The 14414-nt window shown below is 36.3% G+C and overlaps 1 protein-coding gene across 4 annotated transcripts; it reads left to right on the plus strand.

Moving 5' to 3' along the window:
• Positions 1 to 269: 269 nt before the first annotated feature.
• LOC127432647 (heterogeneous nuclear ribonucleoprotein D0-like) lies at positions 270 to 12942 on the plus strand. Of its 4 annotated transcripts, none has more exons than XR_007895774.1 (9): positions 270 to 634; positions 2419 to 2587; positions 2763 to 2924; positions 3021 to 3152; positions 5800 to 5896; positions 7242 to 7397; positions 8083 to 8177; positions 8504 to 8605; positions 12392 to 12942. XR_007895774.1 is itself a non-coding variant. In XM_051683968.1 (8 exons), the coding sequence occupies exons 1-7, from the start codon at positions 456 to 458 to the stop codon at positions 8148 to 8150; spliced, it is 963 nt and encodes a 320-aa protein (XP_051539928.1). In that variant the 5' UTR covers positions 270 to 455; the 3' UTR covers positions 8151 to 8177; positions 12392 to 12942. The 4 variants fall into 4 exon arrangements, 2 of the variants coding, with proteins under 2 accessions (XP_051539928.1, XP_051539929.1); XR_007895775.1 differs by having other exon boundaries at positions 7242 to 7385; XM_051683968.1 differs by lacking the exon at positions 8504 to 8605.
• The last annotated feature ends 1472 nt before the right edge of the window (positions 12943 to 14414 follow it).

The following is a 14414-nucleotide window of genomic DNA, read 5'->3' on the forward strand; positions in this document are numbered from 1 at the left end:
GCTAACTTAACCTTTTGTTTAGGTGTTTTTTGTCATTACCTTGGGTGTAAATAAAATAATCATACATATTTGTTTATCATTGGATTCGTACAGATTACATAAAGGTACATAATATATCTTTTTAATATACATATGTAACGGTTTTTAATGTTGGTTAAAAAGCGGCCAAAATGCTGTCTGGGTTGCCAGCGCAGAAGATTTTGAAATGCAGCCAATGAGCGCACGAGTAGCGTCAATACGCTTAATGACATCATCGCGTCAAACTTCCGCCCCCACCGCCATTTTGTGAATGGAATCCTTCACTATATCGGCAGCCTTTAAATAAAAGAAAAGGAGCGCGATTCTTACAAATTGACTTGATTTAATTCCCATTTCATATTAATTGAATCAGAACAAATTTTCCATCGCAAGAAGTCATCTATATTCGCTGGGTTTTTTTTGCCGGTTGTTCAAATATGTCGGAAGAGCAGACTCTGGGCGAAGATGCGATGATGCTGATGAGGAAGATGGAGGAAGATGACGGAGAGGCTCTGGGCGAAGAGCAGATCCCGGGGGTCGGTGGCTCTGATGATAAGGGGCAGGGAGAGACGGAGGGCTCAAAGATAGATGCCAGTAAAAATGAGGAAGATGAGGGGTGAGTTACGTCTGTGTTTACATGGTGACTGCAATAAAGAAAACGATTTAGACTAAATGTATTTACACTAGTAGAGTAATTTGATCATTAGTTTAATATTTGCTCAGTTTGGCATCTCTAGTGTTCAAGTTTAAGTAACATGGTTCATTCAAGCGTAAAGACTTCCTTCAAGCCACTTACAATGGAAGCGAATGGGGCCAGTTTAGACACGTTAAAATACGGTTTCAAACGTATAACCACAAAACATAATCGTTATACATCTTGACATGGTTTTAGTGTTAAAATCCATATTCTGCACGATTTTCGTGTGATAAATTAGGCACATTGTTTCCTGCCGTTACAGCATCATAACAACGAATTTGAAATATTAGCATATACATTTACACAGATAAGATAAGCGATTTTAACAGACTAAAATCATGTTATACACGTATAATGCTGACATATTTTCACTATACTTGTGAAAGGTTTGTATTCCAATGTCTACGGACTGGTTCCATTCACTTCCATTGTTTACATGGTGACCGCAAAACATACCATTTGTTTCAGACATTATACTGGTAGTTTAGTTTGATATTGATCATATATGTTTGACCCATTTGGCATCTCTAGAGTCTTCGTAACGTGACATGTTTTATTCAAACTTTAGTAATGAAGGTTTAGTTAGTGATTTTAACACCCTAAAATCATGTTAACTTGTATACTGTTAACGTCTTGTGGCTATACTTGTGAAACTTTTGCATTTTTATGTTTTTGGACTGGCCCAATTTACTTTGTAAGTTTCTAACTTTAACCGATTAAAATATATATATATATTATTTATAAAATAGGGACGTGTCCAAATATTTTAGTACTAATCAGCATTATGCCACAAATACTATCAATTGCACTTAACTGGCACGGAACCTGGGACATTGTTTTAAATAATTGTATAAAATCTCCATTTGTAATTATAAATCAATATTAAAGCTAAGTATGAAACTAACTGTATGCAAATCGTGCAAATGTATCTTTAAAGGTGCATTGAAGGGCTTGATTAATTAATATTCATGAGTGATTTATGAATATTCACGCAACCTCAGATGCTCTGTAGTTGCCAAACACATTTGCCTGTCAAATACAAGTATGTCAAATGTCATGAACGTCCGTGACAGCTCCCTGTGGATTAAAATAGTTAAAGGGTTTATCTGTCCAATGTATGTGTTAATTATGCGGTACAGTTTCTATCATAAATGCAGATGATATAAAAGTGTTGTTGCCTCATAACATTCCCAGAGTCAAGAATTCAGGTTCAAGTTTATTTGAACATTTGTATTTTAGGTCCTGTAGGTGGTCACAACTGTATAACATGTCACATGCCAAAAAGTATTTCATGTCAACTACTCAAAATCAGATATTATAAGTGCAAATCTGAATGGCAAGGTGGCGTCTTGAGGGTCGAGACATTAATAAATCTGTCTATCAGCAAGTACATTTTAATATCTAGGGTTATTTCGAGGGTCTCTTTAAAACAGTACAGTTGATTAAAAAAAAAGCCTCAATTTAAGGTGTTACGAAAGGTCCCTTTTTTTACATTTAATTCTTCAAATCATGATGAGGTTTGTTTCTCTGTATTGATGTTGAAATGTTGTGCTACTCGAAATAAACATCTGTTTACAATCAAAAAACTTTATGCAAATGAAATAAACCAGCCTGTGATAAGAGCCGCCCCACACGAGATGTTCTGTGATCACACCGACATCACCCGCTAGCATCCGTTCTCACGTCCATCTCTTCATTTACAGGAAAATGTTCGTCGGAGGGTTAAGTTGGGACACAACCAAGAAAGACCTGAAGGATTACTTCTCCAAATATGGCGAGGTGGTCGATTGCACTTTAAAACTGGATCCTTTGACGGGTCGGTCCAGAGGGTTTGGCTTTGTTCTGTTTAAAGATGCTGAAAGTGTGGAAAAGGTATCTGTGCAGTCTGTCCAAAGAGCAATAATGCAAAATATCACAACACATCAGCTCTGATCTGAAACCCAGTGAGCACCCTGCATAGGCAGCATTTTCAGTGATCATAGACTTGCTCCAGAGATGCAAAAGCCATTGACTGATTCAATCTTGATACATTTCTTCCCTGTCAAAGGTGATCGTCCAAAAGGAGCACAAACTTAACGGAAAAGTAATTGACCCTAAGAAAGCAAAAGCCATGAAGTCCAAAGAGCCTGTGAGGAAGGTATTTGTTGGAGGCCTTTCCCCAGATACTCCAGAAGAGAAGATCAGAGAGTACTTTGATGCTTTTGGAGAGGTATTGAGAGAGTATATTCGATCAATTTTTATACATCTAATAAAATAACACAATTATTTTTTTTTAATTTGCATGTCATCTGTGGATTTTGCCCAGGTGGAATCCATTGAACTGCCAATGGAGAATAAGACAAATAAAAGACGAGGGTTCTGTTTCATTACGTTTAAAGAGGAGGAACCAGTGAAGAAAATTATGGAGAAGAAGTACCATAACATCGGTCTGAGCAAGGTAGGGTCTTGCGCAGAATACCTGGTCATTTGACATTACGATGTGTTTAATGATAAATGTTAAAGCTTCATTAGGTTAAAACGATAATAACTTTATGCAAAATCTCAATAATGGAGATGGATTGGAACTTTTCCAACATGTTTTTTTATTTATAGACTTAAAATACCTCATAATGACAAAGACACTGCTAACATTAGTAGAATAGTCTTAATGCAGGATGGTCAGATCCCTAAAGGACTGATTTACTAAGCAATATGCCACAAGAGGCAGGTTTGTACCATGGGAAGGGGTGTTTTTAGTCATGACGTAAGGTGGAGTAAAATATATCAGAATAGACAATTCTTCCACCAAGTAATATCATTCATTCCCAACTGTAGGCTTTTCATGGTTGCCAAGTTTTCTTAACTAATTCTACACCGGGTGCGTCCATTGACGCGACGCAACGGCTTGAGGCCATCTACACTGGACGTGTCAAAGCAAACATTCTAAACCATTTATTTGTATTGTTGGCAGGACTAGCACGTGTAGCGCAAAATGGAACAGGACATCCATTTGCTGGTTAGACTGAAATGAGAAGCATGATAAATATGTAATTGTATAGAACTGTCAAGTAAACACATGGAAAAAAGGGTTTTGAATCTTGATTGTGGAACTTTATGATAAGCATATTTTTTCAATAGTATGTAAGGGTACATTTACACGACAATGATGTCAAAACAATCCCCGTTCACACGGATCCGTGAAAACGACTAAAAACGCTGTATTATGCATGCCAGGCCAGTAGTTGGCGATGTCACTTTGTATAGAAACACTACGCGCCTGCACACATAAGCATTCTTCCACAGAGTGGTGAATACAAACAATGAAGATGGCGAAAGGATCGAGCAGTTTTGTCTGGACGGACGATGAGTTTGCTTTATTACTACAGTTACTTTGCTGGAGAAGCGTCAGTAAAATCTTGAGCAGCACAAACACAGTCCTGTAGTCCGCCATTGTAGTTTTGAATGTCTCACGTGTTGTTTTGAAGTACTTGTGCGCATGCTTATAGACTGAACATGTAATACACGTGCGCATGACGTCATCGTTTTCACAAATTCGCGTTTTTGTATGTTTACACGGAGACGATAACGGCATCGTTTTAAAAAATGTGCACTTTGAAACCCGTTTTCAAAAGTTTGCATTTTTAGGCCCCAAAACGCCGTTGTCGTGCAAACGAACAGCCAAAACGCATAAAAAGTTGAGCGTTTTTAGTTGAAAACTGTCGTGTAAATGGCCCTAAAATGCAAAATAAAACAGTAAGGGTCTTTTATAGCAGGGGTTTTCAAACTGGGGTGCGGAGACCCACAGAAGGCTACAAGGGGATTCACGGAAAATGCCAGATGGGGAAAAAAGTATAATAAATGAGGAAAAAATAAAAGAAGTTAATGTTTAACAATTTTGACATTACTGTTTAAGACCGCTCACATATTATGAGATGATTAATTTTCATATTTTACTTGATTTTGCTATTGTACTTATTAAAGGGATAGTTCACCCAAAAATGAAAATTCTCTCATCATTTACTCACCCTCATGATATCCCAGATGTGTATGACTTTCTTTCTTCAGCAGAACACAAATTAAAGATTTTTAGAAGAATTTCTCAGCTCTGTTGGTCCTCACAATGCAAGTGAATGGGTGCCACAAATTTGAAGCCCCAAAAATCACACATATCAGTATAAAAGTATTCCATAAGACTCCAGTGGTTAAATCAATGTCTTCTGAAGCGATAAAATGGGTATGGATGAAAAACAGATCAATATTTTACTATAAATTCTCCTCCTTCCTCAGTCAATCTCCACTTTAACTTTCTCCACATTCTTCGTCTTGTGTTTTTGGTGATTCACATTCTTCATGCATGTTGCCCCCTACTGGGCAGGGAGAAGAATTTCAAGCAAAAAATGTGCTTAAATTTGTATCTGTTTCTCACCCATACCTATCATACCACTTCTGAAAATATGGATTAGAACACTGAAGTCATATGGATTACTTTATGATACCTTTATGTGACTTTTCGAGTGTCAACATTTTGGCACCCATTCACTTGCATTGTATGGACCTACAGAGCTGAAATATTCTTCTAAAAAATCATAATTTGTGTTCTGCAGAAGAACGAGAGAATTTTTATTTTTGGGTGAACTATCCCTTTGACAGTAAAAAATAAAAACAAATCTGCACACAGTTTTGTGAAATCAATATTTCTCTAATCATTTCTAAGAGTTCATCTCTCCTTTCTTGCAACATACATACTTTCCAGAATAGTTTCCAGTGTGAATAATTTTAGGGTGGTTCTCCTTGCATATGTTACCTTTAGCTTGCTCATTGAATATTACTCTTATTTCAAGGCAATATTCTTGGTAAAACTTTTTTGGAACTATCTTTTTTGAAAAGTGTTATATAGATAAGCGTGAATTAATTGAAAATGTGAGCTTCATACATCTAACATAACTCTAGTAGCCTAAAAAGTCTGTCAACTTAAATAGAAAGTAAATATTTTCCAGCTTCATATTCATATGACCTGGACATAGTCTTGACAGGTTCATGAGATTCACTCTAAAATGCTTCTCTGTATGTAATGGGTTTGTAACTGGTATTTGTTATGTATGCAGTGTGAGATCAAGGTGGCCATGTCAAAGGAGCAGTACCAACTACAGCAGCAGTGGGGCGGGAGAGGAGGATACTCCTTCAGATCCAGAGGGAGAGGAGGTACCACTTGACGATTATACTCGATTTCAATAAAAATATAGCCCAATATATAATCCAAATCTAAAATAAAATTTGGTATAACCTAGTAGTTAATAGCACATCGTTCCCTATTATCTGGGTTGGCCAGAGTTCAGAATTTAAGAATCGGCTTTCTTTCATTTCATGAGGAGGAATTTGAATTGAATTGACAATGTTTCATGTTGAATTGGAATGACTAGAATGAATTTAATGAATTACAATTCAAAGAAATGTAACACAGTCACACAACAGAGGAACTTCATTAGTCCAATGCAAGTTTTGTGATAAACATGAATAATTACATCATTCATTTCCAATAATCAATAAATCAAAAATTAATCAATCATTTTAATAATAATAATAATTGTATTTTATATAGTGCCTTTCAAGTACCCAAGGATGCTTCACAAAACATGGACAAAAGTAGAAATAAATGTAATAAAGAAAAGTGTAATACAGAGACAACAGCGTTGCATGAATCATTCATTTGAAAAAACAGATTGCAAATACATTTTTAATTGGGTCTTAAAGATTTTTAGATATTTAATTTCACATAGATTTTGAGGCAGTTTGTTCCAAAGTTTTGTTGCAGCAATGCTTAAAGCTCTACCACCAAAGGTAGTCGGTCTAAATTTAGGTACAGCAAGCAAGTTTGCAGTACTGGACCTAACAGTGTGGACAGGAGCATAAGGATTGTTTCATTCTGTCATACGTAAAGGATTTAATCCATCAAAGGCCTTGAAAACAAAACCAGTATTTTGAACTGTGTGCGATAGGCAAAAGAGAGCCAGTGCAATTGGTGACGGATCTGAGTGATGTGAGCTGATTTCTTGCTGTGTAAGAACACGAGCAGCAAAGTTTTGAACAAGTTGTAGGCGATGAAGCACTTTGGTGGGTAAACCAGAAAAAAGAGAATTACAATAATCTTAATGAGAGGATTATTGAAATTCTGTTCTGCTTTTCATCAAATTTGAATCTCAATCGGTACATCAATTAAAATTTAGGAATTGAATTGGAATTTTAAAGAGACTCTCAAATCAGTTTTGAATAGCGCACAACTCTGACTACTATGAATTTCAACCCATATAGCACATATGGAGCTAAAACAATGACAAAAGTATCTGATTCTAAATGTTGTTTATTTGAATTTGACATGTGACAATTACCAAAATTGAAGATTTTTGTGGCAAATTTTATACATTTGTATTTTTAAACAGCACTTTTCAGCAAATTCCACCTCAAAACAAATAAAACATCCTTTTATATATTCACTTGTGATCACCTCAGCTGTTGAGTTTTGTAAAATAAATGTTGTATCTATTTTCAGGTCCCAATCAGAATTGGAACCAGGGATACGGAAATTACTGGAATCAAGGTTATGGAAATTACGGAAACTATGGCTACAACAATCAAGGCTATGGTGGATACGGGGGCTATGATTACTCGGGTTACAACAACTACTACGGATATGGTGACTACAGCAGTATGTAATACTGTTTGTGAACGCAGATGAAAAAACTAAGGATATATTGTGTCATGGATTGTTGGTACTGTACCCGGACAATGACAGTTGTGCACTAAATTATGAGAGCAGAATGCACATGCTTGTATTATATATGCCTTGCGCTTTGAGACCAACCTCTAGATTATTGCTGCAATTGCTTATGTCTTACAGGGAAGGCTTGTTTGCACAGAGCTATATTGTACATATGTATTATAATAACGTTGGTGCTAAATAGAAAGGGATGTCTGGAAAACACATTTGTCAAAGTGCCTTTGAATCCATTGGACAGTAACTGAACATGTAAATGTGTAGGCCATGCAAAAATGACCACTGGCCGGTGGCCCATTTAAAAAAAAGAATAAAACAATTTTCAAACATTCACTCCACAGATGTTTGTCTCTCACCATATTTTCAGAATACAGTATTTTGCAAAATGTTTGAATACAATTAACGTAAGTATCTCACAAGTATCACGTCAAACTCCGAGATTTATCTTTTGAAATTGGCTCATTAATTCCATTCTGAGGGTGTATTCTTACATTTTCTGTAATCATACATGGGTTCTTTTTATTCGTCTTTCTCAGACATATTCTCAAGCAACTGTACGCCAACATTTTTAACCGTCGACGTCTGCATTGTGTCTGTTTTGTGTTCCCATCTCTAGATCAACAGAGCGGTTACGGCAAATCCCCACGCCGTGGTGGCCATCAAAACAGTTACAAGCCTTACTAACGTTTAAACGCTACCAGAAACATGCAGGTACGTCATTGCATTGCTCACTGCAAGCCATTTGTAGTTTATAAAGCACCATTTGATCTTTTTGTAATGTACGTTGCTTAATTTTTGTTTTTCTTTAAAGTTTCACAGCACCCTGAAGTGCTTTACAGTAGTGGTAACATAGAGACTTTGGTCTTTTGGCAATAATGTAACAGCTGGCTTTTGGCGGTTTCTTGCCATTTTGTAACTGTAAAAATTAACAGGTACAGTACTGCTAAATGGGTACCAGAAAATATGGATTTACAACGAAAGAAAACCGAAGAATGTTGTCTCCTAACTCTGACATATACCTTGTTTGTACCTGCCAGCGGGGACTTCCTTGCAGGCCGTGAGCTGACTTCCCGATTGTCTCACGCCCGCTCAATGCGGACAGGGTACGAGAGGCGTACGCTCTCGAATGCTCCCATTTGGTATGGTCTTCCAACATCCTGTATACGAATTGTACCACAACAACTACAGCAACAAAAAAAAACATAAAAAGGACACTTCAAGCTTTTATCTTTTTATTTTTAAAGGGGTAGTTTACCTAAAAATTTTAATTCTGTCATCATTCACACGTCATTCCAAACATGTACGTATGACTTTCTTCCATTGTACATAAAAAGAGAAATTCCAAAATTTCAAGCTTTAAAAAGGATGTAAAAGTATATTACATGGTCCATACGACTCGTGCGCTGTATTCCAAGTATTCTGAAGCCATACAGTAGCGGTGTGTGAGGAGCAGACCAAAATGTATTCTGTTTTTCATTGAAGATGTTGTATTCATCAGCGAATCAGTAGCAGCAATATCTGATTTGTGAATGAATCGTTCTTTTAAGTCAGATCCTTCTAATGAATTTGTTGATCTGGTTCATAAAACAGGTCTGAATTAGGGGTGTCAATCAATAAAAAAATGTTAATCAAATTAATTACATGACATCCCGATTAATTAATTGTAATTAGTAACATATCAATATTTGTTAAGAAAGTTATTATTATTATTATAACTACAGTCATTTAAAGTGTACAGCTTTTATTTGGATGTGAGCTTTTATTTTGATGGATGCTGTCCAGATAAGCCCTTGGGATAAACAGTTCGCTACATGGCCCAGTGTGATCAAGCGCAAATGCTGTGATTTAATTATATAATATATAGTTTGCATGTGCTGCACAGTGGATAACTGCTCTGCTCTGACATCTCGTACACAGAGCACTCATGATTCTGTGGAGTTTGGAGTTATGAGCGGTCTGCTTCACACATTCACTTAAAAGCATGCAGCTAATGCAGACTAAGGGTGTACCTCACACTAGGCAATCTGTACCGTGCCCGAGCACGTTTGACCCCCAAAGTCCTGTTCGTTTGACAAGTGTGATCGCTCGAATCGGTGCCTGTTCAGTGGTCGCTGAACCGTGCCTTGGCCCGCTTGAAGAGGTGGGCTCGGGCACGGTTCAGTTGACTCGGGCACAGTACGCATCTAGTGTGATCGCTAACCGTGACTGAGCACGGAACTCGAAACATGGCGTCAGTGATGCGACTGGGTAAAGGGATTACTTTGGTCTACAGCATAGGTGCAGTGTTTACTGGAAATTTGGGCAGACGAGAGTATACAGGAACAACTGGATACAACACACAAGAACTACAAGATATTTGGTCAAATTCGCGATTATCTTCGTGCTCGCGGATTTCAAAGAACCATTGAGCAATGACGTGATAAACTGGTACAATGCTGTGGACAGTTAGGCACGTGAGAGGGCCATGTGTCACCGTGCCCCAAACGACTCAAAATAAGCCACAAAGTAAGTAACATTACAATGATGGACTCCATTGTGCTCTGTGAGAGCGCTTTTCTTCCTGTTTTCTTCAAAACAAAGTCGCATCGTAATGACGTAAGCGTGCTCAGGCCCGTAACATTAAGTGCAATGTGAGTGCAGGCCAGCAGGGGAGGGGGGACAATCGTGCTTGGGTACGGTACAAGGCAACAGGGCCTAGTGTGAGTACGTCCTAAGATTGCAGTCTTTTGCGGTTTAATAATCACACTAGGACGAGTCACGATTTTAATTTGATTTGTGTGTGAGCATTTGAAAGCAGTCGTGTGTCAGTCAGACAGTGTGCGGGTATCAAAATGAGTCGGTGCTCGGTACTACCGGTACTGCAGAACCACTGGTATTGTGACCAGACTTTTTTTAGTACTAAGTTTGTACCGAAGTACTGGTACTTTTGACATATAAAGCATTGATTACACAATACAAAGTCAATATATAATTAGTTTTATTCCCATATCATTGAACATAAGCCTACAGTTGAAAGCAATTAATTTTGCAATTGAGTTTGTCAATTTTTACGTTCCGTCTGCGCAAATTTTAATTGACAGTTTACGTACATACAAGACAGACAGTTTTCAACGTCAATAAAAAATGTTTTTAGTATGCCGTGACAAATAAACAGTAGTTTAAACTTCTTTTCCTCGAGATCCCTGCATTCTGTTGTGCTTCGTCCAGCTGTCAAGAACGCGTTCTGTGTGACCGGCTCTTATTCTGTGGCTGCTGAGCGTACTGATTGCCTCCTGCTGACGCGGCTCTTAAAAACACGTGTTGGGTGTCATCTATTTAAAAAAGTAAATCATTTCTGTAATCGAATTGGCATATGTATATGTAGCGCATAACATTTCAAAATCTTGTAATTAGATTACATTTACTGACTTTCAAATAAGTTAATTACTTTTAATTACTGGGGTTACACATTTTAAAAAAAAAAACTAATATATATATATATATATAATAATGAAATAATTTAAAACATGAATTACATTAATAAGTATCTAGTTGCGTTTTGTGACAGCTGAAGGGTTGATTGAGTGGAAAAACTAAAGCTTTTCTGTGAAAAGTGTTTAAGAAAATAACTTAAAATGAATTACCGACTACATCAAAAAGTGATCACAATTTTACAGTAGGAATTTTTATTTTTGTTTTTTAGCAACTTACCGAACACTGCTCAAATTGCTCCTATAGTAGGAAAATAGTTAATTTTTTATTATGGAATTTATGTACAGATCAGGGGGCATGATTAATTGCATTTATTTTTGAATGCATTAATTATTATATAATTAAACGCACTTAATTAACGTGTTAAATCGCAGCCCTAGTCTAAATAATTCGTTTAGGATTTGGACCGATTTGGTTTTCGAGTTCAGCTCACTGACTCCAGCAGCTCAGTGGAGGGGAAGATTATCAGTGAATAATGACTTAAATTTTGTTCTTTTTCTCACACAAAGTGCACAATTCCTATGGACTACTTTTATGGTCTTTTTGCATCTTTTTTGTAACTTGAATGCTTGAGTCCCCATTTATTGTAATTGCGTGAAAACAAGTGACCAGCAGTGTGTTCAGAATTTCTCTCTTTCTGTTCTACTGAAGACAGTGAGTCATACGGCTATGGAATGACATGATGGTGGGTAAATGATGACATAATTGTCATTTTTGGGGTGAATACTGTTCTTTTGTTGTTTCTCTGAAATCTTCTTGGGATTGGTTTAATGTAATAATATATTATAATGTTATGCCATTTTTTTCAGGCACCTTCAAGTAATGGTAAAATATGACGAGAGCCGGAAAAATAAAATTAACTGGTCACTTTCTGAAGGATACGGCTTTCTCTGGACTTTCTCCAGTGTTAATATATGCACTTTTAATCTTACCTGTAATGCTTGCTTTTTCTTATTTGTAGCTTGTGTAATTTCCTGTAGTCCATGAGTTAAAAGCCGTTTTGTACTTGGATGCAGCTGCGCTGGAGAAGTGCTTTTTTAAAATTTGTATTGTGTGATTTTTTTTCTACTGACAGCGGTGGAAAAAGCTTCACCTGTAAACATTGTTAATTTCATCTAACAAATTCTCTTTTTTATTATTTTTTTTAACCTTTCGGAATCTTGGAAAGAACATATGGTCTATGGGGAACGTTGCTTGTAATGTTTTTCTTTTATGCTTTAATTTTCATTCAGTTGAAGGTTTTGCATTAATGTTATGAGTTATGAATTTATAAACTTGTCTATTTCACTTTCAAGTTTTTTTAGCTAACGGAATTTAATTATTGCATACTATGATTCTATTTGAAAGTCATTTCTTGTTTGTTTATTGAAATTTTAAAGAATTGGGATTCCTTTACATTTAATGAGATTTTGTCTTTCTATAAAATGATTAATATTCTCTTTTTTGTTTTACAGATGGAATGACGGAGAAAGTCAAGCTAAGAAAAGAAACCAAGAGGGTGAGACAGGTTAAATATGGAGTTGATCAAGACTTTACTACACATTTTACCACATTTCCAGTTATCAGCTGTAGGCTGTGTCTGGTCGCCAGTGAATTCACCATTTTATGCAAAACCAGAAATGTCATTGAAGTGTGCACCCTAAAGAATAATTCAAGTGTTGGATGATGAACTTTTCCTGAAATAATTTTTGTGTGTGTTTTGAATTTGTTTGCCTTTTGGTTTTCTAGAGCTTGTGTAGTTGTGTAATTCACTAATGAGTAGCTCTCATACATTTCTGCGTTGAGTAAAATGATTAGTAGAAACCCCAAATCATTTAGAATTCATTTGTATACAGAGTTATTAATTTATAGCTTACAGTGCACACAGAGTGTAGGCCATTTCATATTAATTTCATATTGCAGTATTTTGCTACACTCGTGTAAACCATTGAAAAATACAATGGATGCATTAAAGTGTATGGACTTCAAGTCTGTCATTTCTTCATTGATTAAAGGAATAGTGAACCAATAATTGATGATTGTGTCATTATTTACTCACTCTCTCATTCTGTACTATTTCTCACACTAGTGTGCTTTAATGTTTAACCAGGAAGTTTATTTTGAAATGCTTTTATTTTGTACAAAATGGCACAAAGTCACACTTGTGGTGTTCCCGGTCAAAAATGACCGGCCTATAAAAATTGCTTATAAATCTCTCATTATTCTATATTATCGCCAAATATTGGATTAGATCTTTTTGCCAGCTTGTTTTCCTTCAATTAGCACAGGTTTTGTATTTCTTTTTGGAACTTATTGATCATAGGCATCATTGACCTGAGCTTATACACCTTCGTTTTTGAGTGAAAAAAGCATTATTTGTGGATAATTTTGGCAGTATTAAAATATGAAAACATTCTGTACTATTTATCACACTAGTGTGCTTTAATGTGTAACCAGGAAGTTTGTTTTGAAATGCTTTTATTTTGTACAAAATTGCACAAAGTCGCAATTGTGGTGTTCCTGGTCAAAAATGACCGACCTCTGAAAATGAATGAGGGAGGTCAAAAATAAGAGAAAAATTTAGTGTTCAGGAGCATGTTCATGTTCACATATGTGCATGTGTGCTTGCAAACATAAATGCCTCGGACATGTGCACATACACACATGCTCACATACACGCACAAACTCTTTTGAGTATTGCATGCTTTCTTTTTCACAGAGATGAACTTTATCCTATCCTGAACAGCATCCAACATCCATTCATCTATCCAACATTACCACACACACTAGAGCTGTCTTTGCCCCTCTCCAATAGAATCATACTTTGATGATCTTTCTTTCATCAAGCATTGTGTGTTTCAAATGCAGAGCACACATTTGCAAGGCACATGCAAAAAGCTATTTTAAGTCATGTGCACAAAACCACCAGGTATTGGTTGATTTGGCTGGTTTTTTATTAGAAAATATAACTATTTAAATATAAAATTTGAACAGTGTTGGTATTTTTGTTCCATGAAATGTTCTTTATATGACAGTGTTAATGTGTAATTAGGCTTAGGCCAGTTTTCTTTGCCAATAGTCAGATTTGACAGGGAACACCACAAGTGTTACTTTGTGCCCCTTTTCAGAAAATGAAAGCATTTCAAAATAAAAGTCCTGTTTTTTTTGTGATCTTCCCCATTTATTTTCAATGGGTGGTCATCTTTGACCGGAAACACCACAATCCTATTGATTTTATTGGAGAGGGGTCACTGTGGGGCAAAGACAGTTCTGGTGTGTGTGGGTGTGGTAATGTTGGATGCAGTTCAGGGTAGGATAAAGTTAATCTCTGTGTAAAAGAAAGAAGGTAATACTCATATAAATGGGAACTCCTTCAATACTGTTTAAAAAGCATCCCAGTGTGATACCTCAAGAAGTTGGTTGAGAAAATGTCAAGAGTACATTTCTGCAAAATCCAGGCAAAGTGTGGCCACTTTGAAGACGCTAAAATATAACACA

Source organism: Myxocyprinus asiaticus, chromosome 42, assembly GCF_019703515.2.
Source record: "Myxocyprinus asiaticus isolate MX2 ecotype Aquarium Trade chromosome 42, UBuf_Myxa_2, whole genome shotgun sequence".
NCBI classification, from domain to species: domain Eukaryota; kingdom Metazoa; phylum Chordata; class Actinopteri; order Cypriniformes; family Catostomidae; genus Myxocyprinus; species Myxocyprinus asiaticus.